At 55.2% G+C, this 25,119-nt stretch overlaps 1 protein-coding gene and 1 long non-coding RNA gene across 5 annotated transcripts in view; both read left to right on the forward strand.

Annotated features, from left to right (window-relative positions):
* The window catches only part of SH3RF3 (SH3 domain containing ring finger 3), a 157,684-nt gene extending 141,132 nt beyond the window's left edge, over positions 1-16,552 (forward strand). For 2 of the 3 annotated variants that reach the window (XM_055400055.2, XM_055400054.2), the window contains 2 exons: positions 9,797-10,125; positions 15,242-16,552. In XM_055400055.2, coding sequence (XP_055256030.1) covers positions 9,797-10,125; positions 15,242-15,410 — 498 coding nt within the window. In that variant the 3' untranslated portion in view covers positions 15,411-16,552. Of the gene's footprint in view, positions 1-9,796; positions 10,126-12,223; positions 14,096-15,241 lie in introns of those variants that run through there. The other variant, XM_088841403.1, reaches the window with a different exon arrangement.
* A 5,271-nt stretch (positions 16,553-21,823) lies between these two features.
* Positions 21,824-25,119, forward strand: part of LOC148776172 (uncharacterized) — a 36,992-nt gene continuing 33,696 nt past the window's right edge. For both annotated transcript variants that reach the window (XR_016038585.1, XR_016038586.1), the window contains exon 1: positions 21,824-21,938. This is a non-coding gene — a long non-coding RNA (uncharacterized LOC148776172). The remainder of the gene's footprint in view (positions 21,939-25,119) is intronic.

Here is a 25,119-nt window from a genome sequence, read left to right on the forward strand (position 1 = left end):
CTAGGAGAGAGGGAAACTCATGCCCCACGGGCTCCAGAATGAGTGTGCAGAGCAGCTTCGTTTGTGACAATTGCGAGTGTGACACAGCGCAGAGGTCAGGTGGCTGTTGGGGGTGCAAGCGTGTCTGGTGCATGGCACCAGGGACAGCAGAGCAGTGAAGGGAGGAGGTGCCGGCCCACACTGCGACAGAGCGTCATTAGAGCCAGGGTGGGAAAAGGACAGACTGGGTGACACCGCTGCTGATGGTGGTTGTCACACCAGCCTGTCCTGGCAGTGGGCAAGCCCAGGACTGCTTCTGGTCAGTGGAGCAGAGCCCCCCTCAGGTGGAAGGACCCATCTTGGCAGGCTGACAGCACCCCCGCCAGAGGGTCCAGGGACCTCATCACAGAACGAAAATGAGCTTCCCTGCTCATCAGTGAAGGAGGAGTCTGACGGGGGGTCTGCAGGACCCAGAACCCTCGGCAGTGTGCTTCACACACTCACACCCCTACAGGGCCCCCTCCCCAGAGACTGACTCCCCCGTGACCAGAAATCCTGGCAGCACCTCATCGGTCCTTGCTTTCCAGAACTCACCCTTTTCCTCACTGCATACCTGGGCTGCCCTCAGCCACCTGTGTGCTCTTTGACCCACTGACACAGGATCTTTGTGGGTGCTTACTTGGTGGTGAGCCCTGGCTTGTGCCCCGGCTCAGAGCTGAACAAGCGGGTGCTCCACAGGGCGCCCTGGAATCCGGAGGCAGGGCCCATCGAGGGGCAGCAGGGAGACACGCAGGGGAGCTGCAGGCGGCTTCTCAGCCTCCTGTGCAGAGAAGCCTGCCTTCCTGCCAGAGAGACACTCATAGTTTGTGAAGGACACTGGCACCTCACTCCTCTGTGCCGGTGGCAAGAAAACACTGCTGCTGAGGCAAGACTGGAGAACAGCAAGGTCCATCCAGGGAGAGATGTGGGCTTTGTGGCCTGCCTCTGTGCTGGCCTGAGTCCCTGCCCCAGGGCATACGCTGGGAGATGGTCCAGGGCCTCTACTTTCGGCATCCCCAGTAGAAATGACCCCAGGAGTCAAGTCGTGGAAGATAAACTCACCCACAACCCATAGGCAGCCCTCCCTGCCTTTGGCGTGAGCAGCTCTAGTTAAGCCTTTTCTCCTGCCAGGACTGCTCGCGAGGTGGACTCTGTAGCCCTCCCTCCGTCTGCGAGGCGGCTGCTTCCTCCTTGTTAGATCAGCAGCTCAGAGAGGAGCCACGAGGGTCCCCTGGTGACCTGAGTTCACTGGGGTCCTGACACCTTGAGTTCTTCCAAATTTCCATCCTTTCCTAATCATTCTAATGTAATGATGATAAGCAGGAATGCACATGTGGTGGCAGCTCTTTAGAGTTTAGGAGCAGAAGAGCCCAGTCAGGCCCTTCTCAGGGAGGAGCAGCCAGGCCAGGGTCTGGGATTTGCAGGGCTGAGGCCGGCCACTCCGAGCTGGTGCCCAGGTGGTGTCACCTGACATTGCCTGGAAACAGCTGTGCTAAGAAGGACATGAGTCCGGGAAGACAACTCCAGTGTCCCTGAGAGCTGGCAGGGCTGGTTGTCAGTGCTAGTGGAAATAAGAGCTTAGATCCCTACTGAGCCTCTGAGATCCTGCATCCCACTGGCAGAGCCCCTCCTGTGTGGACGGCCCCACCCCTGTGGCGACCATCTTGCCGCCGTTTTTCTGATTGGATGAGGTAGTTTCTACCCATCTGTTTTGTTTAAAAAATTTTTCAGAAGTACCTGCACTTGGCACAGCTGAGTAGATAAGGAAGTGTTTGATCTTCTTGTTCCTTTCCAGAACCCTTTCTGGAGGATACCAGGTTTTGCAGAGATTTCATCTGAATGCATTTCATTTAATCTAATATTTTGTGGTGGTCCCACACTTGTTCTACAGAAAACAAGCAGAGATGCCCGTTGGAAACGTACATTCAAGGCAAGGTTGTCCTGGTGGAAAAGCCAAAAGCGGCCCAGACACAGCCTAGAGCCAGAGGGCTGTTCTGGCTTCACGCCTCTGCCATCTGCCCTCTGGCCTGACCTCCTCGGAAGCAATCTTAAAGACATTAGTGTTGAGCTATAAATTCTGCGGAGTTAACAAGCCTTCCTGCATCAGGGTAAGAAGAGAAAGGAGCAGGTCAGAACGCTGAGTCCAGGGAAAGCTGTGATGCGGTGAAAGCTCAGCGTTTTAACCCTCCCTCATCTCACTGCGTTCTGCCCAGTGACTTCTTGCCTGGGGACAAGGGAAAGCCCAGAGGTCTGGTCTGGCTCCGCTCCAGAACCAGGCTCCTGTGGGAACTTACCCGGTGCAGGCACCACCGCCCATGGGGCTGGGTTACAGCACAAATTCAACTGCTACTGCTGCTACTGCTAAGTCACTTCAGTCGTGTCCGACTCTGTGTGACCCCATAGACGGAAGCCCACCAGGCTCCCCCTTCCCTGGGATTCTCCAGGCAAGAACACTGGAGTGGGTTGCCTTTTCCTTCTCCAACAAATTCAACTAGTGGCCGTAAAAAATAACATACAGAGGCTGAAGACCTGCAAGTGGACAGAGCGGATGAGAGAGAAACAAGCTCGCCCGGAAAGGAATGCTCACCAAGGCCCAGGGATGGGCTGCGAGTAGGGCTGGAGGGAAGGGATGGAGGGACTGCGCTCCCAGGGAGAGAAGAGGGATGTGCACGCCCAGCCCAGCCCACCACCCCTCCCCAACAGCCCCGCTGCCCAGAGAGAACCTGAAGGAGCCACTCTTGTCTGGGAGGCCTTGGGACCCCATCTCCCGAGACTGGGGCTCGCCCGCAGTCTAACCCCCCAACCGCTGTCTCCTGGGGTGTCTCCTGTTGGGGGAAGACTTTTCTCTCCCCTTCTGAGTCCTTCTGGAAGATTTAAGAACTAAATGAGGTGTATCGATAGGAAGATATCAAAGTTTAATAATATGTACACGTGGGAGAGACCCAGGAAAAGTGAATCCCCAGGATGGGGGAGGCCTCACCTTGAGCACCATCTCTGCTCAGGACACAGGAGGATGGTGGTGGTGGTGGAGGGGTGGGCTTGGGACTCACAGAAGAGGACAGAGTTTCACATGGAGATGGGAAAGCGGGTGCTTGCTGAATGCTGGGCCAGGCAGGGACCCTGGACACAGAGCGGTGTCTCAACAGACAGACCACAGGCTCTGCCCTGTACACATACCTGGTCTCACTGCCGTCGCCCAGGGAAGCCCCTTCTGGGAGCTGCCCTCTACCCACCTGCTTCTCGGCATTAGTGGAGGCTCCTCCTGAGTCTTCTGATTCTTAAAAAGAATCATAAATAGATTATGGTATTATATATATATATAAAATCATAAAAAGGCTTCCCTGGTAGCTCAGATGGTAAAGAATCTGCATGCAATGTGGAAGATCTGAGTTAGGTCCCTGGGTTGGGAAGATCCCCCGGGGAAGGGAACGGCTACCCACTGCAGTATTCTGGCCTGGAGAATTCCACAGACTATAGTCCATGGGGTCGCAAAGAATCAAACATGACTGAATGCCTTTCACTTTCACTTCACATGCCAGAGAGATGGGACTTGGGGAAGCACACACAGTCCCCTCACTCCTTAACCACTGTCTGTGCGGCCCAATCCCACCAGCACAGCCGCCCTTCTACTGGGGGCACTGCATCCCCACCCCCTGGAGCAGCCTGCTTGCTCAGGTCAGTCCACAGAGATGCAGGAGATGTGGTCCTAGGTGGGGCTCCCCTGGATTTCTAGAGGAAACTTCCTTGCCTCTGTTTGGACTCATCACCCTAGATTTGGGGTGTGGCTCCCACTTGGGATGAATAAAGTGAGGCTGGCAGGATGGCAGTTTTCAGAGCCTGTGGGTGTTCAGAGACACAGGTCCAGGGGGCCTTGGATGCCTAGAATACGTACTAGTCCACCCATGGGTGCCAGACTCCCAGCCGCTCCTTGGGGTAGTGGGTGCGGGGCCCCTGGCCATTCAGCATGGGGACCCAGCCTGGAAATTTCAGGACTTCCCAGAGCCCAGGAAGTACCTCAGTTCTGACCCATGAGGCCTTGCCCTCACTTGTGACTGAAGAACTCTGTGACCTTCCCAGGGCCCACCCAGCTGGCCCATTTTGGCACCAGGGAGGGCAGCACCCCTCCCCGAGTCTCTCTCTATGGCTCTCTAAGGGCTTCTGGGTCATTCTGTCTCCATCTCCTCATCCCCTGGGGAGACCCATGCAATGAAGTTGTCAGCCCCCAGCTTCCCAGAGCTGTTCCAAGCTGGTCATATAAGCCCCCAGGTTGCAGAATCAAGGATGGGGGTGATAGGGATACAAGAGTAGCTCTGGGTACAGAAGGCCATCGCCAGCATCTGCCTCGGGCTGCTGGAGGGGAGGGATGGGCAGACGCCGGGAGCCTGACACCCGAGCAGTCCTGCGCTGTCAGCCGGGAGGGCCTCGCCTCGTCAGACGTTGGGCAGCCGGTCAGAGCTTCACAGCCACCGCCCTTCACCTCGTCGTTTCTCAGCTGAATTAAACCATCGCCTCTTATCCCTGGTGAAGGGCGTGACCTGCTTTGAGAAGCTACCTGCACCCAGCCTGGCAAGTCCAGGGGCTTCACAGAACCCAGGAAGCACCTCTGTTCAGAGCCGTGAGGCCCTTCACGGCCCAGCAGGTGACACTCCTGTTGGGGAAAGACATTCAGGCCTTCTCCCTCCTGTTCTCTGCTCACAGCCCCTGCAGCTCAGCACAGGGAAGGTGCCCCCTCTACCACACATGTCACCACAGCCTGTGGGAAGCACAGTGTCACACTCGCATCCCGTAAGGACTGCTGTCATAGAAGAGATGAGGTCCTGGCACTGCTCCTCTGGCTGAGCGTGGCACTTCCATGCCCAGACAGTGAGATGCAGCCGTAGAGAGACACCCGAGTGTCACTGGGCGGACTGGTGGCCTCAGAAAGAAGTCTCCAGCTGGCTCTGGTAACCATGGTGATGAGAGGGTGCTGGGGACAGCAGGCAAATGTCTGACATGTCTTATTTCATCTGGTCTCCAGGCAGCTCTCGGGAGCAGGGACTGTCGTCACCCCCACTCCACAGGTGAGGGAACGAGGCCCAGAGGCACCCGCTGGGAGGAGTGCCAGGTGGTGTGGCCCTTGCCCTCACCCTCTCATGTTGGGCCCCAGCCTGGCTTTGTACCCTGGGGCCTTTGGGGCAGGCGCCTGTGCACGGGCCTCCTGTCTTCGCGGAGCCCTGGCCACAGTGCCCGCCCTGTGCTGGCCTCTGTGACACCCATGACAGCGTCATGGGATACACAGCAGAGGTGGGACCACCAGGGTCCAATCCCGAGTTCAGGGCCCTCACAGGGTGCTGACACCCCAGGGCTTCGGGCCACCCAGTCCTGGCCCTGGGAGGCTGTAACGGTGAGGAGTAGGGAATGTCAGAACTTGCTTGTCTGATGGACCAAGGGGCACCGGGAGGTAACCCAGCCCCCTGCCCCCCCACCCCACCCCCGCCCAGAGCTGCTGAGCTAGAGCTCAACAGAGCACCCAGGTTTCCTGCTATGGAGGCTGCCAGCTGGTCCATATCACACCATGGCCCTCACTGAACACGGTATCTCTGGGACAGCGCGGTGCGCAGGACACTGTGGCAGCGTGTGGTTACCCGCAGTGCTGGGGGCCGCGTGTTGGGGAGGCCCGAGGCTGGCAGAAGAAGGTGGGGCTCTGTCCCAGGAGCTCCAGGACCCGAGGCAGGTTTGGGCTGGGTCAGCCCTGGATGTGTGATTGTGATTGGGACACTGACTGGAGACCCTGTGGGTCAGCAAACACTGAGTAAGGCCCTGGGGAGCAAGGCAGTAACGCCTGGAGGGGGAAGGAAGAGCAAACTCCCCCACCCTCGCTCATCCTGCTCCAGCAGTTATGGAACAGCAGTGTTGGGGTCAGAGAGTAGCTGGGATTCTGCATCCAGACTGCCAGCTCCTCTCCGATCCCGCTGTCCCTGCCTCCCGTTCCACCCCGTGTCCACAAAGCAACTCCAGCCTCTCAACCAGGCCCCCAAGGAGCCGTCCACCATGTTGCTCTTCTCACAGGCCCCCCACACCCCCTTCCCCACCTCCTGGCTTCTCACCTGGACCTGCCCAGCTGGCCGGCAACCAGCCCAGCTTTCAGGCCACCCCAACCCCACTCCTCCAAAACCACTTCCCTTCCCATCAGTGGAACAACGGCAGAAGTTCTCTCCGGTACATCACGTCTAGTACCCTGCGTGCAGAGCAACTTTTACAAGTTTTGCTTTCATTACGTTTCCTCTCAAGAAGAAACAACATTTGACATAATAAGTCAGAAAATACCAAAATGCGTAATAAAATGAAGTACTGCTGAGCCCCTCCTGCACCTGTTCTCCCAGCCAACATCAGCCATTTGGGGGACTAGATCTGCACTTCCCCGATGGCAGCGATGCTCCCAGGCCACTGAGTGTGGGCTCAATCGGAACATGGTCCATGACCCTTGACCCACGACCCTAAACTCCTGTCTCAGCTCATGGAAATGTCCTTTTGTGCACCTGGCAGAGTGCACGTGTGTGGCTCTGTCTGTGCCCTGTGCTCGGAGGCGGTGGGAAGAGCCTGCCCTACCCACTAGTGCATTTGGTCCTGCAGGATGAGGTTTTCCTAGGGGGTCGGGGCTGAGCCTTGCAGACCAAACCATGTCCATGTCGGTGCTGCCCACCACACCTGCCCAGCATCCAGCGTGTGCCCACCAGCAGCTTTAAATGTCCTGTGAGCAGAAGCAAGGACAGAGGGTAAATCTGTGTGAGAGAAGTGGGGCCATCTAACCCTGTGGATTAATGAGTAACCAATGGCGAAGACGTGGCACTCAGGTTTATTTTGTTTAATTAAATGAATTGACTCCCTAAAAAAATTAATGTCACATTTTATAAGTCAAATTCTGTTCTCTTTGACTTTTAGTTTCAGAGATAATTTTCCATAATTTTAATTGAATTTTAATTGGCAGCCGTTCTTCATTTATGCTTGAAATTTCTTTTTCCTTTGGCCAAGTTTTTGCATTAACGTTCTAAGGAACAAACCCTGTAGGGACAGAAGCTATCATTTTATTATTTTTGAGATGTTTTACGGTTCTCCTGTAATGAATGTATATCTCTTTTATAATACTGGTTTCCAGGTGATTCTTTGCTAGTTCAGTTCAGTTCAGTTCAGTCGCTCACTCGTGTCCGACTCTTTGCGACCCCGTGAATCACAGCACAACAAGGCCTCACTTGTCCATCACCAACTCCCGGAGTTCACTCAAACTCATGTCCATAGAGTCAGTGACGCCATCCAGCCATCTCATTCTCTGTCATCCCCTTCTCCTCCTGCCCCCAATCCCTCCCAGCATCAGAGTCTTTTCCAGTGAGTCAGCTCGTCACATGAGGTGGCCAAAGTATTGGAGTTTCAGCTTTAGCATCAGTCCTTCCAGTGAACACCCAGGATTGATCTCCTTTAGAATGGACTGGTTGGATCTCCTTGCAGTCCAAGGGACTCTCAAGAGTCTTCTCCAACACTGCAGTTCTTTGCTAGTAGGCTGCAACTTTATCTCAGGTTATGTGTGTATGTCTGTGAGTGCATACGTGTTCCTTTCTAATGCCCCCCTGGGCTCTTCTCTGATGTGCTGACCCAGGTGTGGACCTTGACAGCCTGGCTCCGCCTCTTCCTTTGCCTGCTGTGCCCGTTGAGCCCCTACTCCTACAGTGGCCCTTGCCACCCAGTTGGCAGGTGCAGGTGGTGGGAGCCCGACAGAGGGCTGGCAGCCCTGCTGGTAGGCCTGGCGACTTGCTCTCCTGGGAAGGCTGTGGGTTTGCCAAGAAACCTCCAAGAGGCCTTGCCCACTTGCCCTGGGTCTGTCCTAACTGTGTCTCCTTCGCCTTGATTTTATATGGAGCAGCAGCCAGAGCTCTGAGCTGGGTGAGACCTAGCAATGGGCACAATCAGACCTCACCGCGGATCAAGAGCCCCTCCCCCTGGTCTCTGGCAGGTCTCATGCAGGCACTGGGCATGCACATCCTGGCTAACTCACCCAGCAGGACTCTGGCTATGATGCCACCGACGACCAGTTCATACCTGGAGCCCCTGTCCCTGCCCTGGTGCCCACATGGTCCAGTGGCCCCAGCAGAGCAGCAGGAAGGGCAGTCAGCCCTCAGCCTCATGGGGTACAGGCTGAGCCAGTGATGCCCCCCTTCTGTCTTGGATGGCACCACGGGGCCACTGGCAGGCCTTGGGACCTATCACGTGGATCTTAGTTTCATTCACCTGTGTGTGCTTGCACACACATGCGCACAGACACATGCATACACATGTGCACATACACACGTACACACATACATACATTCACATACTGATACAGTCACACATAAGCACACACATTCACACATAGGCACAGACATTCACGCAGAGGCTCGCACATTCACACATACACACACATATACTGTTAGATTACTTTTAGAGTTTTCATCTTCCGATCCCACTTGACCACTTGATAGCCAGTAGGTTTTTGCCAGAGACCGTGCAGTGTTTGAGGGTCTGTTGCCAGCCTGGCTCCCTTTCCAGAGCCCCCAAGTGAGCGCCAAGGACCCTCTATGCACCTGAGCAGGTGCCCTCTCCCTGCTGGTCTCAGTTAGGAGGCTGTCATCCTGGGAGTCCCTTCCTCTGCGTGGTGGCCTCAGGAACCCAGCTACTTGGAGGGTGGCAACGCCTCCGAGCCAGCTGCAGGGCGCCCCCTGGTGGCTAGCTGACCAAAGCTCTCCTGAGTGTGTCCCATGCTCATTGCGTGGTGGATGCTAGTCAAGGCCGCCCTGTGCCTCGTTGCCCCCGTGCCTGCTCCCCTCCAGGCTGGGGCTTGCCCATGCCAGCCGTGGTGTGCATTCAGGACATCAGCTCCAGTCCTTTCCATCAGTACCAGTGCTGGGAGTAGAGAACAACTTCAGATTTGTTCATACTGAAGTGTTACTGACTTACCTTGAGGCACACATCCCTGCTAAGTATGCTTTATGACGATTTCAGCATCACTGACTCCCCAACAGCTGGGGTGGAAAAAGGAGTCCCCGTCGGGCCGCTGTGGAGTCCAACCAGCCCCATGACCCAATCAGACGCTGTGGTGGCCATCGCCGACCCGGGGCTCCGTGTCAGACTCAAGTGCCACCTGTTTCACACCACACCCCCTGCTAGCTAGCTAGTCCTCATCCAACGTCAGAACAGTCAGTTCCAGGAGAGCCACCAGACTGGACACCAAGGCCAGCACATTTCCATGGAAGCACCTCTGCGTGTACACGTCTTCCCCCTCCACACACCCGCACTCATACATGCACACACATATGTGACACACGTGGAACTCGGCTCCCCGTGTGGTACAACCACAAACAGCAATGTCAGGGCCTCCAGCTGAAGGTGTGTGGGATACTCGGTACTAATGTGGAATAACCACCCCCTCCCGCTGCAGGAGACCCGTGGTGCCCTCAACTGGTGATGTTTCCAGGCTGGGATGTGGTCCTGAGGGGGGTTGGTCCTGAGATCAGGGTTCCTGAGAGGGGGTCCTGAGAGCGGTAGTCTGGAGGGGGGTCCTAAGGAGGGGATTGTCGGGTTGGCACCTCCAGGTCTAGGTCTGTGCTAGCATGTCTTCCACATCTCAGGAAAGGAAGGAAGTGAGATGGGAAAGCTTTCCATCTTCGCCGTCATCCTCTAGGCAGTTTCACTTGACCAGGACCAGAGTCTCCTGACAGGGCCACACCCCTCGCTGGAAGCACTTACCCAAGTTCATTTTGTGTGTCTCTAGAAAGACAGGAAGAGTGGGCTGCTGAAGCTGCTGGCCGGTGCATCCACCAGAAGGAAGTCGCGCTCCCCACCATCCACCTCTCCCACCCATGACCCCCAGGCAGTGGACGCCTCGCTCCAGGGCGCAGTGGGGCCCGAAGTGTCCTTGCTGTCCATCCATGGCAGGGCTGGGTCCTGTCCCATCGAAGGCGAGATGCAGGGTGCCTTGGGGATGGAGCCACTGCACAGGAAGGCGGGCTCCTTGGATCTGAGCTTCCCGTCACCCACCCGACCAGCTGCGTTCTCCACAATCGCTGTCCGCCCTGAGCCCAAGCCACTTCCCAGAGAGAGGTAATGGGGGGAGCTGTGTGCTTCTGGGCCTGGGTGCGGTGGTCTCTGAGGGCTGGAGCCACTTTGGGGAAAGGGACGATGGGATTCCTGGGGAGTGAACCTGCCTGGTGTCCCTCACTGTCCCAGAGACTTGGATAAAACAGGAGCAGGTCTCACATTCTGAGTCCATCTGCGACCTAAGTTTGGATTTACAAGGAAAATCTGGTGGAACTGAGGTGTTCAGAGCCCAAAGAGATGAGCTGCGCCCCAAGCCCCGTGGGACCCTGGAGTGATCCCACCCTGGGAAACTCCTCTGGAAGCCTGGCCCCCTCACCCCAGATTGGCTCAGGGTTAAACCATATGACATGGCCAGTATTCTTCTGTTTTTCACCAACGCCAGCTATTTCATAGAGTTCAGCCCAGAGTTTCTGGATCAGGGAACTGAGTTCACCAAGGCCTCAGGTGGAAGGGCCAGAGGTCAGCATCCTCTTGGTGAGGAGGCCCATTTGAGTCATCGGTCCTTAGAGAGCTTCAAACAGGCCGGGGGCCTGCAGGGAGGAAGTACTTTCCTTTCTGAGCGCCTCCTCCTCCGAGAGCTGCATAAATGGTAAAAGGAGGGGCGTCTCCTGAGAACACAGTCTTGGTGTCTGTCAGAATCCTTCCCCGACTCGGCTACACTGGCCAATGCCAGCTCTTCCGTGAGACACACCTCACACACCATGTACGCCATAGACACCATGTACATCAGACACAATACAGACACCACACACTCACCATGTACATAGACACAATACAGATAACCACACACACCATGTACACCAGACACAATACAGACACCACAGACACACACACATGCCACACTCAACCTCACGCACCACTCACCTGCCTTTCTTCCTCCACTTCCCTCCACCTTGGGGCCGCTCTCCCACATCGGAGCTTTCCTTCTTACACGAGACCAGCCCAGCTGCCTATGATCTCTGCAGGGGTTTGGCCCTTCTCCAAGGCCCACAGCTGGGCTCCTGGAGCATCTCCAGTCAGGGTGACAGACCCTGCAGGTGCTGAAGCTGCCCTCACGTCTCTTCTGAGTTCTTTTCTTCTCATCTCTCTCAACCTCCAGACTCCACCCGGGGCTTAAAGACCCTGCTGTAAAAAATCTCGGGAGTCTTTGAGTAACTAGAAAATTCAGGGAATTCCTCCCATTCACTGACAGTCCCGGCTAATCTGGATGTCATCCCTGGGGCCCCGGATGTCCTCCTGCCCAGCACCCTGCACAGCTTGTTAGTGACCAGCACTGCCTAGCATGGCCCTCGCCCTGCACAGCGCTGTGCAGCCCTCAGGATGCCACGTCCTGGCCCCCAACAGACTGGAGCCAAGGACATGATGACAGCAATGTCACCTTCAGGCTGGGGCAGCTCACCTGGCCTCAGGCCACACTCCCAACGTGTGGATGAGGGGTGCTGTCACTGGCCTGTCTGGTGCCACCTGTGTGCAGGCCATTTCTCCCTGACAGTGATCTCAGAGGAAGGACCTTTAGGTTGAGGGTGCTGTTGAGGGAGACTGTCCAGGTGTGTGTGGAGGAACTATGGGGAGCACCCCCCAGGCCGGCCAGGCTCTCAGGAGGAGGCCTTAGGAGGCAGGGTACTGCCCTTCCAGGAACCTAGCCTTGGGTGGTCTGTAGCACCCCAGCCTCTGGGCAGTGCACAGGGAGATGTGTTTCTGGACATTGCTTGGGGATCAGGAAAGCTCTTGTCCGGCTGTCCTGCTGGAGTCGGCTGATCTCCGGCCTGCACACCCTCCCCGTCCTCCCCGTGCACCACCATCCGCCGCTTAACAGCCTTGTCACCCTTTGCTGTTTGAGTCCCAGTCCCCACACACAACATGAGGATGACGGTGCCTGGGGTTATTATATTTGCAAAGCAACAGAATTAGTACCCAGGAAAGGACGAACAAATTTGTTGTTCAGTTGCTAAGTCATGTCCGACTCTTTGCAACCTCATGGACTGCAGCACGCCATGATCCTCTGTCCTTCCCTGTTTCCAATGTTTGCTCAGACTTGTGTCCATTGAGTCAGTGATGTCATCCAACTGTCTCATCCTCTGTTGCCCTCTTCTCCTCCCAGTGAACAGCAAGGGCAAGGACAACCGTAACAACACAAAAGATGACGTGTGTGACAGTGTCGTGTGACATCACATACATGACAGTGAGTGAGATCATGGTGGGAGGGGGTGGTCTTCCCCCTTTGATTGACAGTCCTCCATGTTCACATGCACAGGTGGTATGTCACCTCCTGCTGGCCTGTCAGCTGTCGAGCTCTGTTGGGATTTAGAAGTTTCTTGCTTTGATCTCTTGTGGGTCATGATAGTGGAATAATGGCTCCCAAAGACATCTCTGCCCTAATCCGCACACCAAGGATAGGATGGCAGATGGACCAAGCAGCTGACCCTAAAGTGGAGAGGTCATCCAGACCCAGGCATGCCCGTGTGACCATAGGAGTCCTCGCAGGCAGACGAGGAGTTCAGCTTGCCATGCTGGCTTTGAGTCGGAGGAAGAACAGGAATGCTTCTCGGGAACGCTGGCAGCTTCTAGGGGCAGGAAAAGGGGAGGGGACACAGTCTCCCTGAGACCCTCAACTGTGTCCCCGTGAGGTTGCTTTCAGAACTGCCAGATGTCTACATTGTTATCTGCTGTCTGTGGGAATCTGTCAGACGCCGCAGGGACCCCAGGCCCATGTAGACCTTCAAGTGTGGTGTCCAGTGTATATTCTTATCATTTCCAAGGTCTGGTAGGACACCGCTGTGATGACCAAAATCCCGACCTGGGACCCCTCGTCCTCACCAGGGCCCCTCATGTGACACACGGTATGCCCCCCACCCCGCACGCCCGTCAGTGGCACCTGCAGCAGTCAAGTAGTTCCTGAGCCCAGTCTGCAGACACGCTATGTGTGTCTGACGCACGACACCAGGACTGTGCCACGAGCTGCTGCCCTGCCTCTTCTCTTGGCCCTTCAGCGTTTTGGAAGGATCGGGATGGAATCCCGAATGCTCGTCTCATAGACAGTTGGTCAACGTCATCCATCCGGGCTCTTTAAATCACGGGATTGCTCAGAAGCACCAAGTTAATTTTTAATTACATTTTTAAAGTTTCTTGTTTCACATCTGGCAGTTGAGGCAAAAGCTAAAACTTGTTGAGAAATGATCTCATCATGCTCTTTCCTTGGGGGGTTGGAAGGGAGTGGCAGGTGTCTGCAGAGATGAAAGCGGTGGTGGCTGGAAGCCATGGGGGAGGCGCCGGTCCTGGTGGTCACGCAGCCTGGGTGCTAGGGGTGGGAGACTTTGTCTGCGTGGTGTCGGCTGACCTCACAGGCGCTGCTGTGTCCCAGCAGCCACCCGTCCTCCTCCAGGGAGTGGCCGGCAGGCAGCTGCTCACAGATATGCCAGGTTGGGAGGAGCTGTCACCCCTTCCTCACCCTGAAAGGAACCAAGGTGGAACCTGGCCCCAGCCTGCACACTGCAGGCACCTGGGGAGCTGGGCCAGCCTGCTCTCTCAGCACCAGGGCCTGCACACCAGCCCAGCCAGCCCAGAGACCCCCTTTCTCTCTGCCCCTGCTTCCACCGCCTGGAGCGGGCTGGGACCTGGGTTTTCTCTGCCTGGGCGTCTTCCCCAAGCCTCCCACCAACCCCAGCCAGACAGGCTGGTTCCCAGGCTGTGTGCAGGTGGTTGAAGGAGGATGAAGTTGGCCTTAATGTTTTCATTCGGCACCCTGGTCCTTAGACATCTGCGGGAAGATTCTGAGGAACCTTGTTCCCTGGTCCACTCCCCCCAGAATCTCGTCCAGTGGGCCCAGGGTGCCCAGTCTGTGGGCCTCACTTCTAGAAGAGCTGACCTGGGACCTCTCGTTTTATTACATCCTGATTCCTCCAGGTCCAGGAAATACCAGGTCAGAGGCTCTGTGGACAGAAGCCCTTGAGGACCCTGGGGACCACCAGCTGCCAGACTCCTTCAGGGGCCCTTGGTGTGGCTGTGACTGACGGGGAGGCAGGGCCCAGGGCATGGTCAGCAATCCCTCCCCTTCCCCAGCCAGGAAGGGAGGAGGGGGTGGGCAGCCCTTCTCAGAGAGAGGGGAGGGAGGGCCCAGAGCTCTGAGAGCATGGGGGCAGGGGGTGACTGGAGAAACGGAGTGTCACAGTCTGCACTCTGGCCCAGGGAGGACACCTGGGGATTTGTGGGACTCGCGGGGCTGGGAGAACAGAGGGTGGCCTGGCTGAGAATGGCTCTCCCCAGCCCAGCCTCGACCACTCCTTCTCTGCCACTGCCTACAGCAGGAGTATGGGCCAGACTGAGCCCAGGGGCCAGACCAGTGGGCAGAGCTGAGCTGGGAGGTGGAGCCGTGGGGCTGAGGTAGGTCTGGAGGGAGTGGGGACAGATGGAAGCATAGGTCCTCTTCCCAGCGTGCTTCTCATCTGAGCCATGTGGTTCCAGCCCAGGAGGGTGGTGTGTATGGTGCGCTGGGGGTGGGGGTGAGGGTGGGGTGGGGAGAGATGAGGAGCATGGCGAGGCCCAGAGCTTGGCAGGTCCATCGGAGAGACTTCACTGACCTCCCATGCCCAGCCCGTGGTGTCTGCGGTTTGCAGCCAGTGAGAACAGGTGCTCTGCTGGCTACCAGATCACCCAGAGTGGGCTGTGCACAGAGCCTTCAGCCCCCTGCCCAGTCATCACCCCCAGAAGGGCAGTGGGCACGGGGCCAGTGGGACACCAGTGGGAATGCCTGTGTGGCCCCCAGCTGGAGGGGTGCAGACCAGCAGCTCTGCTGGGCTGGATGGCAGGGAGGCTGGGTCACAGCCACCTGCCGTCATCCTGGGGGTGCTTTAGAAGGCTGGTCCTCAGAGCCGCCTCCTTGAGGCTTTCCGGGCAGGTGTGGAGTGCAGACCCACCCTGTGCCCTTGGCCAGGCATGGCTGTCTCAGATCTGGGGAGACCACCTGCTGAGGTCTGTCCCTGATCAGAGCCCAGACAGCAGGCAGAGGCTCCCACAGTGGAAACCCAGGGATTTTATGGCACGTTGGTCCAAAAACGGGCGAGAGGCCCTGAAACCCTGGAGACGGTGGGCTGCTTGCTCACCCCGGTGTCTGTTTCCCCAGGTACCGCGTGGTGGTCTCATACCCACCCCAGAGCGAGGCAGAGATCGAGCTGAAGGAGGGGGATGTGGTCTTCGTGCACAAGAAGCGTGAGGACGGCTGGTACAAGGGGACCCTGCAGAGGAACGGCCGCACCGGCCTCTTCCCCGGCAGCTTCGTGGAGAGCTTCTGAGGCTGTGCCTGCCCCCCAGGGACAGAGGTGCAGGGACCCCAGGGGAGCAGCCGCCAGAGGCCCCAGTCCCTCCAGGCAGGTGGCAGGACCCACACACTGTGGGGTGGTTTGCTCCCAGGACCCTTCTTGCCCTCTACTCATGGGGCTGACAGGGAGCACGGGCCCAGCGCATTTGGAGAGCGTTCTCAAGGCGGCTCCGGGCTTCACTTGGGTCTGGATTGCTCCTCACCCCATCTATACCTCAGGCACCACCACCGGGACCCTTAGCATGGTGCCCTGACCCAGGTCATTATCGACCAGGTCCCTGAGGCAGCGCTCGGCTCCCGCAGGCGAGGTGTACACAGTGCTTCTCGCCTTGCTACCACTGTCCTGCTCTCGTGCTTCTTTCTTACACCTTTTTACTGCAAAGCTGTTAGACTTTATAAATCTCTAACAGGTCGTACACTGCCTATTTTTCATACATCTGGTGCTGCCTTTTTGTAAAACTAGTAGGACTTGGTTGAAAAGATCTCTGGGGAGACAGCAAATGGGCAGAACTTCTGCAGGCACCTTGTGAGCCTGGGGAGCCTGGTGTTCACAGCCTCGGTCCTCCTAGGGTTAGAGGGGCCTCGGCGTTGGTGGGAGTTTGGAAAAGCCCATCTCTTCAGCCCTTCCAGTGGCCCCGCTGCGTCTGGAGATGTTCTGACAGGGCTGGCAGTGAAGGAACAAGAGGGGGGACCTCAGGCCAAGAGGCCCTCCTGTCACCGCAGAGAGGAGACCCCTCCGAAGGCTTCCACTGTCGAAACACGCAGTGGTCACCACATTTCAGATTTCCCACACTGTGGAGGTTTCACCAAGTTTCCTTTAAATTGATAACTACTGTGTTCTCAGTGCAAACCTTGGTCTAGAAACCAGAGACACAGGGCTAACCAGGGCCACCAGAGGGCCACAGGAGCAGAGTCAGGGGTGGCAGCCATGCGGTGAATGTGGGCTCTGGCTGGGAAATGCTTGGCACTTTGCACAGTCACACACACGCACCCGTTGTTTCTGTTAGACACAGATGTGTGTGATTTTGGAGGAACGAACTGATGACAAACCACGATGCCTGTGATTCCGAGTCTTTAAATAAAACTGAACGTGGAGAAGTCTGGTTTCTGGATGGGGGAGCAGTCAGGTGGGGCCGGGCTGGGTGGGAGCTAAGCTGTCAGAAGACCCCCACATCCCCTCCACTGCCTGTGGGCACACAGCCCTGCCACCGCCAAGAACCTCAGAGTGGGGAACCTGGGGTCTGTGTGGCAGGGGTTAGGGCACTGAGGGTATGGGGGTGCCAGACAGCCACATCCAGCACAGGGAGGAGTCCACTGCTGGGCCAGCAGAGCTGAGCCTGGGTGGGCGTGGGCATCTCTAGGTGCCCTTCAGGGTCTTGCCTGCCTGGAAGGGCAGAATGGCTTTCTATAGGTGATGCCCCTCCCTTCCTTGCTGGAAGTCTTCACGCCAGGAGTCATGCAGGTTCTGTGGGCTAGGGGCGCCTGAAATCAGCCTCCAGATGAGCACACTCATGGCCCTGTCTCAGGCATCTGGGCCAAGGAGACCTGTTCTGGAACACCGGGTGCGGGGTGCCTGACACCCACCAGCAGGAGGGGTACCAGGAGGCTGCCGATTTCCAAAAGGGAGCTTGTCACCAGTAGCAGGTGGAGGACTGCCCATGGCCCAGGAGCTGCTCTCCTGGCCTGGACTACTGCCCAGAACCTCTGACTTTCCCATCACTGGAGCTGGAGGGGAGCTTAGCCCTGAGAGCTATTTCTCTCTTCCATAGGAATGGAGTGAACTTGGGGGTGGGGAGGGGACAGGAGGGCTGCACTGCCATGATGAAGCCTCCACTCACCTCTCCAGGAAACCAGACCAAAGACACTTGGCCAGATGGGCAATGGAGTTCAGCTCAGTTTAGTCACTCAGTTGTGTCCAACTCTTTGCGACCCCATGGACTGCAGCACACCAGGCTTCCCTGTCCTTCACCAACTCCTGGAGCTTGATCAAACTCATGTCCATCAAGTTGGTGATGCCATCCAACCATCTCATCCTCTGTCATCCCCTTCTCCTCCTGCCTTCAATCTTTCCCAGCATTAGGGTCTTTTTCAATGTGTCAATTCTTCCCATAGGTGGCCAAAGTATTGGAGTTTCAGCTTCAGCATCAGTCCTTCCAATGAATATTCAGGACCAATTTCCTTTAGGATGGACTGGTTGGATCTCCTTGCAGTCCAAGGGACTCTCAAGAGTCTTCTCCAACACCACAGTTCAAAAGTATCAATCCTTTGGCCCTCAGCTTTCTTTATAGACCAACTCTCACATCCATACATGACTACTGGAAAAACCATAGCTTTGACTAGACAGACCTTTGTTGCCAAAGTAATGTCTCTGCTTTTATAATATGCTATCTAGGTTGGTCAAAACTTTTCTTCCAAGGAACAAGCGTCTTTTAATTTCATGGCTGCAGTCACCATCTGCAGTGATTTTGGAGCCCCAAAAAAATAGTCTGTCACTGTTTCTATTGTTTCCCCATCTATTTGCCATGAAGTGATGGAACCAGATGCCATGATCTTAGTTTTCTAAATGTTGCGTTTTAAACAAACTTTTCCACTTTCCTCTTTCATTTTCATCAAGAGGCTCTTTACTTTCTGCCATAAAGGTGGTGGTATCATCTGAGTACCTGAGGTTATTTGTATTTCTTCTGGCAATCTTGATTCCAGTTTGTGTTTCATCCAGCCCCACATTTTGCATGATGTTCTCTGCATATAAGTTAAATAAGCAGGGTGACAACGTACAGCTTTGACATATTCCTTTCCCAATTTGGAACCAGTTTGTTGTTTCATGTGCAGTTCTAACTGTTGCTTCTTGAACTGCATACAGATTTCTTAGGTAAGGCGGTCTGGTATTCCCATCTCTTGAAGAATTTTCCACAGTTTGTTGTGATTGACACCATCAAAGGCTTTGGCGTAGTCAATAAAGCAGATGTTTTTCTGGAACTCTCTTGCTTTTTCGATGATCCAGCGGATGTTGGCAATTTGATCTCTGGTTACTCTGCCTTTTCTAAATCCAGCTTGAACATGTGTAAGTTCACGGTTCCTATACTGTTGAAACCTGGCTTGTGACATTATACAGGAGGCAGTAATCAAGACCATCCCCAAGAAAAAGAAATGCAAAAAGGCAAAATGGTTGTCTGAGGAGGACTTACAAATAGCTGAGAAAAGAAGAGAAGCTAAAGGCAAAGGAGAAGAAGAAAGATATACCCATTTGAATGCAGAATTCCAAAGAATAGCAAGGAGAGATAAGAAAGCCTTCCTCAGTGATCAATGCAAAGAAATAGAGGAAAACAATAGGATGGGGAAGACTAGAGCTCTCTTCAAGAAAACTAGAGATACCAAGGGAACATTTCATGCAAAGATGGGCTCAATAAAGGACAGAAATTATATGGACCTAATAGAAGCAGTGCAATTGTGTGGTAGTTTGAGCATTCTTTGGCATTGCCTTTCTTTGGGATTGGAATGAAGACTGACCTTTTCCAGTCCTATGGCCACTGCTGAGTTTTCCAAATTTGCTGGTATATTGAGTGCAGCATTGTCACAGCATCATCTTTCAGGATTTGAAATAGCTCAACTGGAATTCCATCAGCTCCACTAGCTTTGTTCATAGTGATGCTTCCTAAGGCCCACTTGACTTTCACATTCCAAGATATCTGGCTCTAGGTCAGTGATCACACCAACATGATTATCTTGGTCGTGAAGATCTTTTTTGTACAGTTCTGTGTATTCTTGCCACCTCTTCTTAATATCTTATGCTTCTAAGATCGTGGCATCTGGTCCCATCACTTCATGGGAAATAGATGGGGAAACAGTGGAAACAGTGTCAGACTTTGTTTTTGGGGGCTCCAAAATCACTGCGGATGCTGATTGCAGCCATGAAATTAAAAGACGTTTATTCCTTGGAAGGAAAGTTATGACCAACCTAGATAGCATATTAAAAAGCAGAGACATTACTTTGCCGACCAAGGTCCGTCTAGTCAAGGCTATGGTTTTTCCAGTGGTCGTGCATGGATGTGAGAATTGGACTGTGAAGAAAGCTGATCACCGAAGAATTGATGCTTTTGAACTGTGGTGTTGGAGAAGACTCTTGAGAGTCCCTTGGACTGCAAGGAGATCCAACCAGTCCATTCTAAAGGAGATCAATCCTGGGTGTTCATTGGAAGGACTAACGCTGAAGCTGAAGCTACAATACTTTGGCCACCTCATTCGAAGAGTTGACTCACTGGAAAAGACTCTGATGCTGGGAGGGATTGGGGGCAGGAGGAGAAGGGGATGACAGAGAATGAGATGGCTGGATGGCATCACCGACTCAATGGAGATGAGTTTGAGTGAACTCTGGGAGTTGGTGATGGACAGGGAGGCCTGGCGTGCTGTGACTCATGTCACAGCCGACCGAGCGACTGAACTGAACTGAACAGAAGGAGAAGATATTAAGAAGAGGTGGCAAGAATACACAGAAGAACCGTACAAAAAGGATCTTCATGACCCATGATGGTGTGATCACTCACCTAGAGCCAGACATCCTGGAATGCAAAGTCAAGGGCACCTTAGAGAGCATCACTATGAACAAAGCTAGTGGAGGTGATGAAATTCCAGTTGAGCTATTTTAAACCCTAAAAGATGATGCTGTTAAAGTGCTACACTGAATATACCAGCAAATTTGGAAAACTCAGCAGGACTGGAAAAGGTCAGTTTTCATTCCAATCCCAAAGAAAGGGCAATATAGATCAGAAGTTAAATGAAGTGCCCAGATCTCATGGTTCAGTGGACCTCCAAGACCAGCTCCCAAGGCTGGGCGATGAGCTGGGACCTCCATGGAAAGAGTGTGTTGGGCATGAGGGCAAAGGGCAGGCAGTGACTTTGGGATCTGCAGGCCACCTAGTCGAGTCCTGACAGCAGGGAAGAACACATCAACCACCGCCCCCTTCCCCTGCCCACCCTCCCCCGCAACCTGGACTCCAAGAGCCACATCCAAGTTCTGGCACGTTTCCCTTTGCTGGTTTCACCCCTGTGGGGAAGGGCAGAGGAAACAGGAGGAAAGGAAAGCAGAAAGAAAATGCAGAGGTAACGGGCTCTGCCTCCTGACCCGGTGCTTGCCTGGGGTTCAGCCTGGGGGTGGGGACGAGGTTCCTTCCCAGGGACCCCAACCCCTGGATGAAACAGGGGAAGGGACTGTCCCCCTCTAAAGCAGGAGGGGGACTGGGAGGGCAGCAGCGAGGGGCTGTGAGTCAAGCGTGCTGCGGATGGAGAGCCACGGTCCCCAGTGTCCCAAACCCTCTCAGGTTACAAATGACAGAGAGGGGCTGAAGTTGCTAGCCAGCCGACAGGAGTTGGGAGCCACTCTTGGCCACCTGGTGGGCCCAGAGTAATCACAGGGCCCTTGTCAGGACTTCAGGGAGGCTGGAGAGGCGCTGCGTGGGAAGGACTCGGTGCCCAGGGCTGGCACTGAAGCTGGACAAGCAAGCCACAGTCTATTCTGGCCCAGGTCGGGTCCTGAGTGACCCGGGGAACCTGCCAGGCCTCGGCCTCAGTTTCAGGAGGGCTGGAGTGGGCCTGTTTGAACCGGGACGGGAGGAGGGCCAGTTGGGCAGAAGGAGAGGGGAAGTGTCAGGAAGTGTCCCTAAGGGTCCCGGTAAGAGTTGAAGGAACTACTGAGAAGAGGCTCCAGGTAAACGGGAGGCCCCAAAAAAGGTGAGCACCGGGGCCGCGCCGTGGAGGGACCACCAAAGGGGCGATTCAGTTGGGACTGGGCTGGACGCCAGCCCCGCGAGTAGAGGGGCGCACCCGGTAGTGATGGGGACTGAACACGTATCAGGGAAAGAGCGCAGATTCCTAGGAAGGCGACGAGCGGGGAGGAATGACGGGCTCTGCCTCCTGCCCCGGGGCTCTCTTCCGGGGCTCAACCTGGGGGTGGGGACGAGGATCCTTCCCAGGGACCCTGGGTGAAGCCGCAGCCCAGTTGGGAGATGGCCCTGGCCCGCTCTGTAGTTCGCAGGATGACTCTCTCCCGTTCCAGGCCCCTCAGGCTCTCGGCTTTTTGGCACCTAACTGCCCTTTTCTCTAAATAAGAAAATTAAGCAGCTCTTGCCCTGACGGTTCCCAAAAAGAAACACAACGGCCCCTTTAAGACAAGACGTGCAGCCGCCCTGGGAATCAGAAAAATGGGGTCCACGCGATACAGGGGTCGCAGGGATGCAGGTGTGGCCCGGCAATGGGACTCAGCGCACGCGTGTCCACAGAACGTTCACGCACGGGGCCCACGCACAGCACGTCCACGCTCGGGACCCACGTCCGTGGTACGTTCACGCACGAGACCCACGCACGGCACGTCGGCGCTGGGGCTCACGCACGGGTTTCGCACTCGAGGCTCGGGCTGCTGTGCCGACCCGGGAGGCAAGTTTGTAGCGGTTCTCGTTAGCTGGTTGAAGAGGCAGACGAGGCGTGGACGGCGCGCGTTCTTGTAAGAGAGGTGAGACGTGGGGAGTGAGTGTGTGTGTGTGATGGTGACGGGCACACGGCTGTGCTTCGTTCGTGCCGTGTTTCACACGAGAAAGTTAAGGACGCGGGGAGCGCGACCGGGCGGTGGGCGGGCAGTGTCTGGAGGTTCCTCAGCGCATGCTGTTTTCCATAACCAGGTAAGTAACCGGCTTTTTCAAAGCTTAATTTTCAGTGTAAAAGTCCAATGACCCGTTTTGAATGAAAGTCAGAAGCTGAGCCGCTGCTGCCTCTCGGGGTTACTGAGAGGGATCCTCAGAGTCTGCGCTCACCCGGCGGAAACGCCTGGACTGAGGCGCGGCTCGGGAGGCAGCCTCTGAGCAGCCGAAGGAGGGGGAGGGGGGAAAGCGGGCGGGGCAGGCCCTGGAGGAGGGAGGGGGAACCTGCGCCTCCGGCTGCCCACGGCCCCTCCGCCACACCTCCCCCTACACCTCCCCGACACCTCACCCCAACCCGGCCGGACCTTCTCCTCTCCTAGCCGGGCGTGTGGACCCTGGACAGCAGAGCTGGGCCGCCCTGCGGGCCGGGCCTGGGTGTGGGTGCGCCCTGTGTACGGTGGCAGATGCAGTCCTGACGCTGGTTTCAGACGGTGAGGCCTTCAACCCTCCTGGCTGGATCGTGTTTGGCGGCGGCCCTTGGGGCGTCCTAGGTCGGCTCAGTGGCCTGAACGCTGACTAATCACGGGAAGAGGGGGCAGGCCCTGCAACACCACCAAGTTACCCACACTGTGGCTCTTCCAATACGTCCCTCTGAACTCAGCCCTTTAATACGCATCTTAAATGTGCGTGAGAGCCCTAATAAACGTAAATCAGACTGGGAACGACGACCTCGCAGCTGCTCGCCTGCCACATCGCAGATTTATGTTTTTTCAGCGAACTCATCAAAGGACCTACTTTTTATTTATTTATTTCTTAAGTTATTTATTTATTTTTGGTCTTGATAGGTCTTCGTTGCTTACATGGGTTTTCTCTAGTCGCCGAGAGTGGGGACTGGCTGCTCTCTAGTTGCGGTGTGGTGGCTTCTCTTGTGGGGTCGGTAGTCGATGTGTTTCTGCCTGCTGTCAGGACCCCACTCAGTTCAGTTCAGTCGCTCAGTCGTGTCTGACTCTTTGCGACCCCATGAATCACAGCACGCCAGGCCTCCCTGTCCATCACCAACTCCCGGAGTTCACTCAAACTCACGTCCATCGAGTCGGTGATGCCATCCAGCCATCTCATTCTCTGTCGTCCCCTTCTCCTCCCGCCCCCAATCCTTCCCAGCATCAGAGTCTTTTCCAGTGAGTCAACTTGTCACATGAGGTGGCCAGAGTATTGGAGTTTCAGCTTTAGCATCAGTCCTTCCAAGTGGCCTGCAGATCCCAGAGTTACTGCCCGCCCTTTGCCCTCATGCCCAACACACTCTTTCCATGGAGGTCCTGGCTCATCGCCCAGCCTTGGGAGTTGGTCTGGAGGTCCACTGAGCCATGAGATCTGGGCACTTCATTTAACTTCTGATCTGTATTGCCCTTTCTTTGGGATTGGAATGAAAACTGACCTTTTCCAGTCCTGCTGAGTTTTCCAAATTCCAAAGCGCATGGTCTCTGCGCTTGCGGGCTTCAGTAGTTGCCGCGTGTGGGCTCAGTAATTGTGGTGCAAGGGCTTAGTTGTTCTCGGCTTGTGGGATCTTCACAGAGCGCGGATGGAGCCCGCGTCTCCTGCATTGGCAGGCGGATTCTTTACCACTGAGCCCCCAGAGAAGCCCAGGACCTACAATTTTAATCAGATGCTTCATAGTCTTCTGTGGGGCCCAGTCAAATCACTGTCAATCCGCAGGGAGGTCTCTAGTGGCATACCACAGGGCTCTGCCCAGTTGAGTATTCTATAATTCAGATGAAGGTGTCAAGGCATTAAATATCGCATCTATCAATTGCTCAAAGCTTGGCCACACAGGTAGATATAAGAAGATGGCAGAATCACTGATACGCATTCCTCAAGGGAAGAGATTCATGCACAATTCAAGTAATTGTAGAACCGTATTTCCAGAAATGTGCAGTTTATTGTGTTTGACCAACCAGCATGACTGGGTTCTCCATAAGGAGGACATGACATAAGTGAATCCAAAACTGCCACGGTGAGTTCAGGGAGAGGGCCCCCCCACCCTGGGAAGTCTAGCTGAAGGCAGGTGCAGCTGTGGGACCTGGGGAAGGGTTAGTGGTCACACAGCTGCCTTCAGGAATCAGGAGTTGGAGAGGACTCCCAGGTTGGCTAGGCAGGACTGGAAAGGCAGCCAGGCTTCCCTCAGTTTCAGACCAGGTGATTTCCAGGTTTTGGAATTAATTGTTTATTAATAGAAAAGGTCAGGTTGCATCAACCAAGTAAAATTGTAAAAATTGTTTTAAACTTTATATCCTCAAATCCCCAGAACTCTTTGTTCAAATGAAATCTTATCTGGAAACTTAGCATACAAACCAGATGAAAGCAGGGCTTTTCTTGAAACAGTAGTGGAGGCCCCCTCAATCCACTGCCCACTGTGTGTCTCCCAGACAAACAGGAGCTTCTATACTTTGTTTCTGTAACAGCTAAGGTAGGCTGGGGCCTGCTATTCTAATAAATTCCTGAGGGCCTTCTCAGAATGTTTAGACCCAGAAATGTGTCCAGAATTGAAATCACAAAGCTTGGTCAAACCTTTCAGTGACCACACTCAGTCCTGTCCATCATACTCAGCTGAGGCTATGCTCCCAGAATGCCTCAACATTTGGTTTTGGGCCCAGTGTCTCCGATCTGCTCATTTCTCCTTTTACTCAGTCTAAGGACCACTGTCACGGGATGTTCCTAGGCAGCCACTTCACGGCCTTGGGGCTCCTGCCTCCTAAGCCACACCGTTTCCGTGAAAGTTGTTCAGTCATGTCCAACTCTGTGACTCCATGGACTGTGCAGTCCCTGGAATTCTCTAGGCCAGAATACTGGAGTGGGTAGCGTTTCCCTTCTCTAGGGGATCTTCCCAATCCAGAAATCAAACCCAGCTGTCCCGCATTGTGGGCTGATTCTTTACCAGCTGAGCTACAAGGGAAGCCCAGTTACAGCTGCCGTGATCTGCAGGAAAACCGGGTTCTGTGGAGGTTAATTCACTCCTGCAGTTCAGTGGGAAGGCTTCTTCTCCATCTCTTGATAGAAAAG

The sequence above is a fragment of the Moschus berezovskii genome, chromosome 11, assembly GCF_049115385.1.
Source record: "Moschus berezovskii isolate FMDL1 chromosome 11, NW_MosBer_1.0, whole genome shotgun sequence".
Lineage (NCBI taxonomy): Eukaryota > Metazoa > Chordata > Mammalia > Artiodactyla > Moschidae > Moschus > Moschus berezovskii.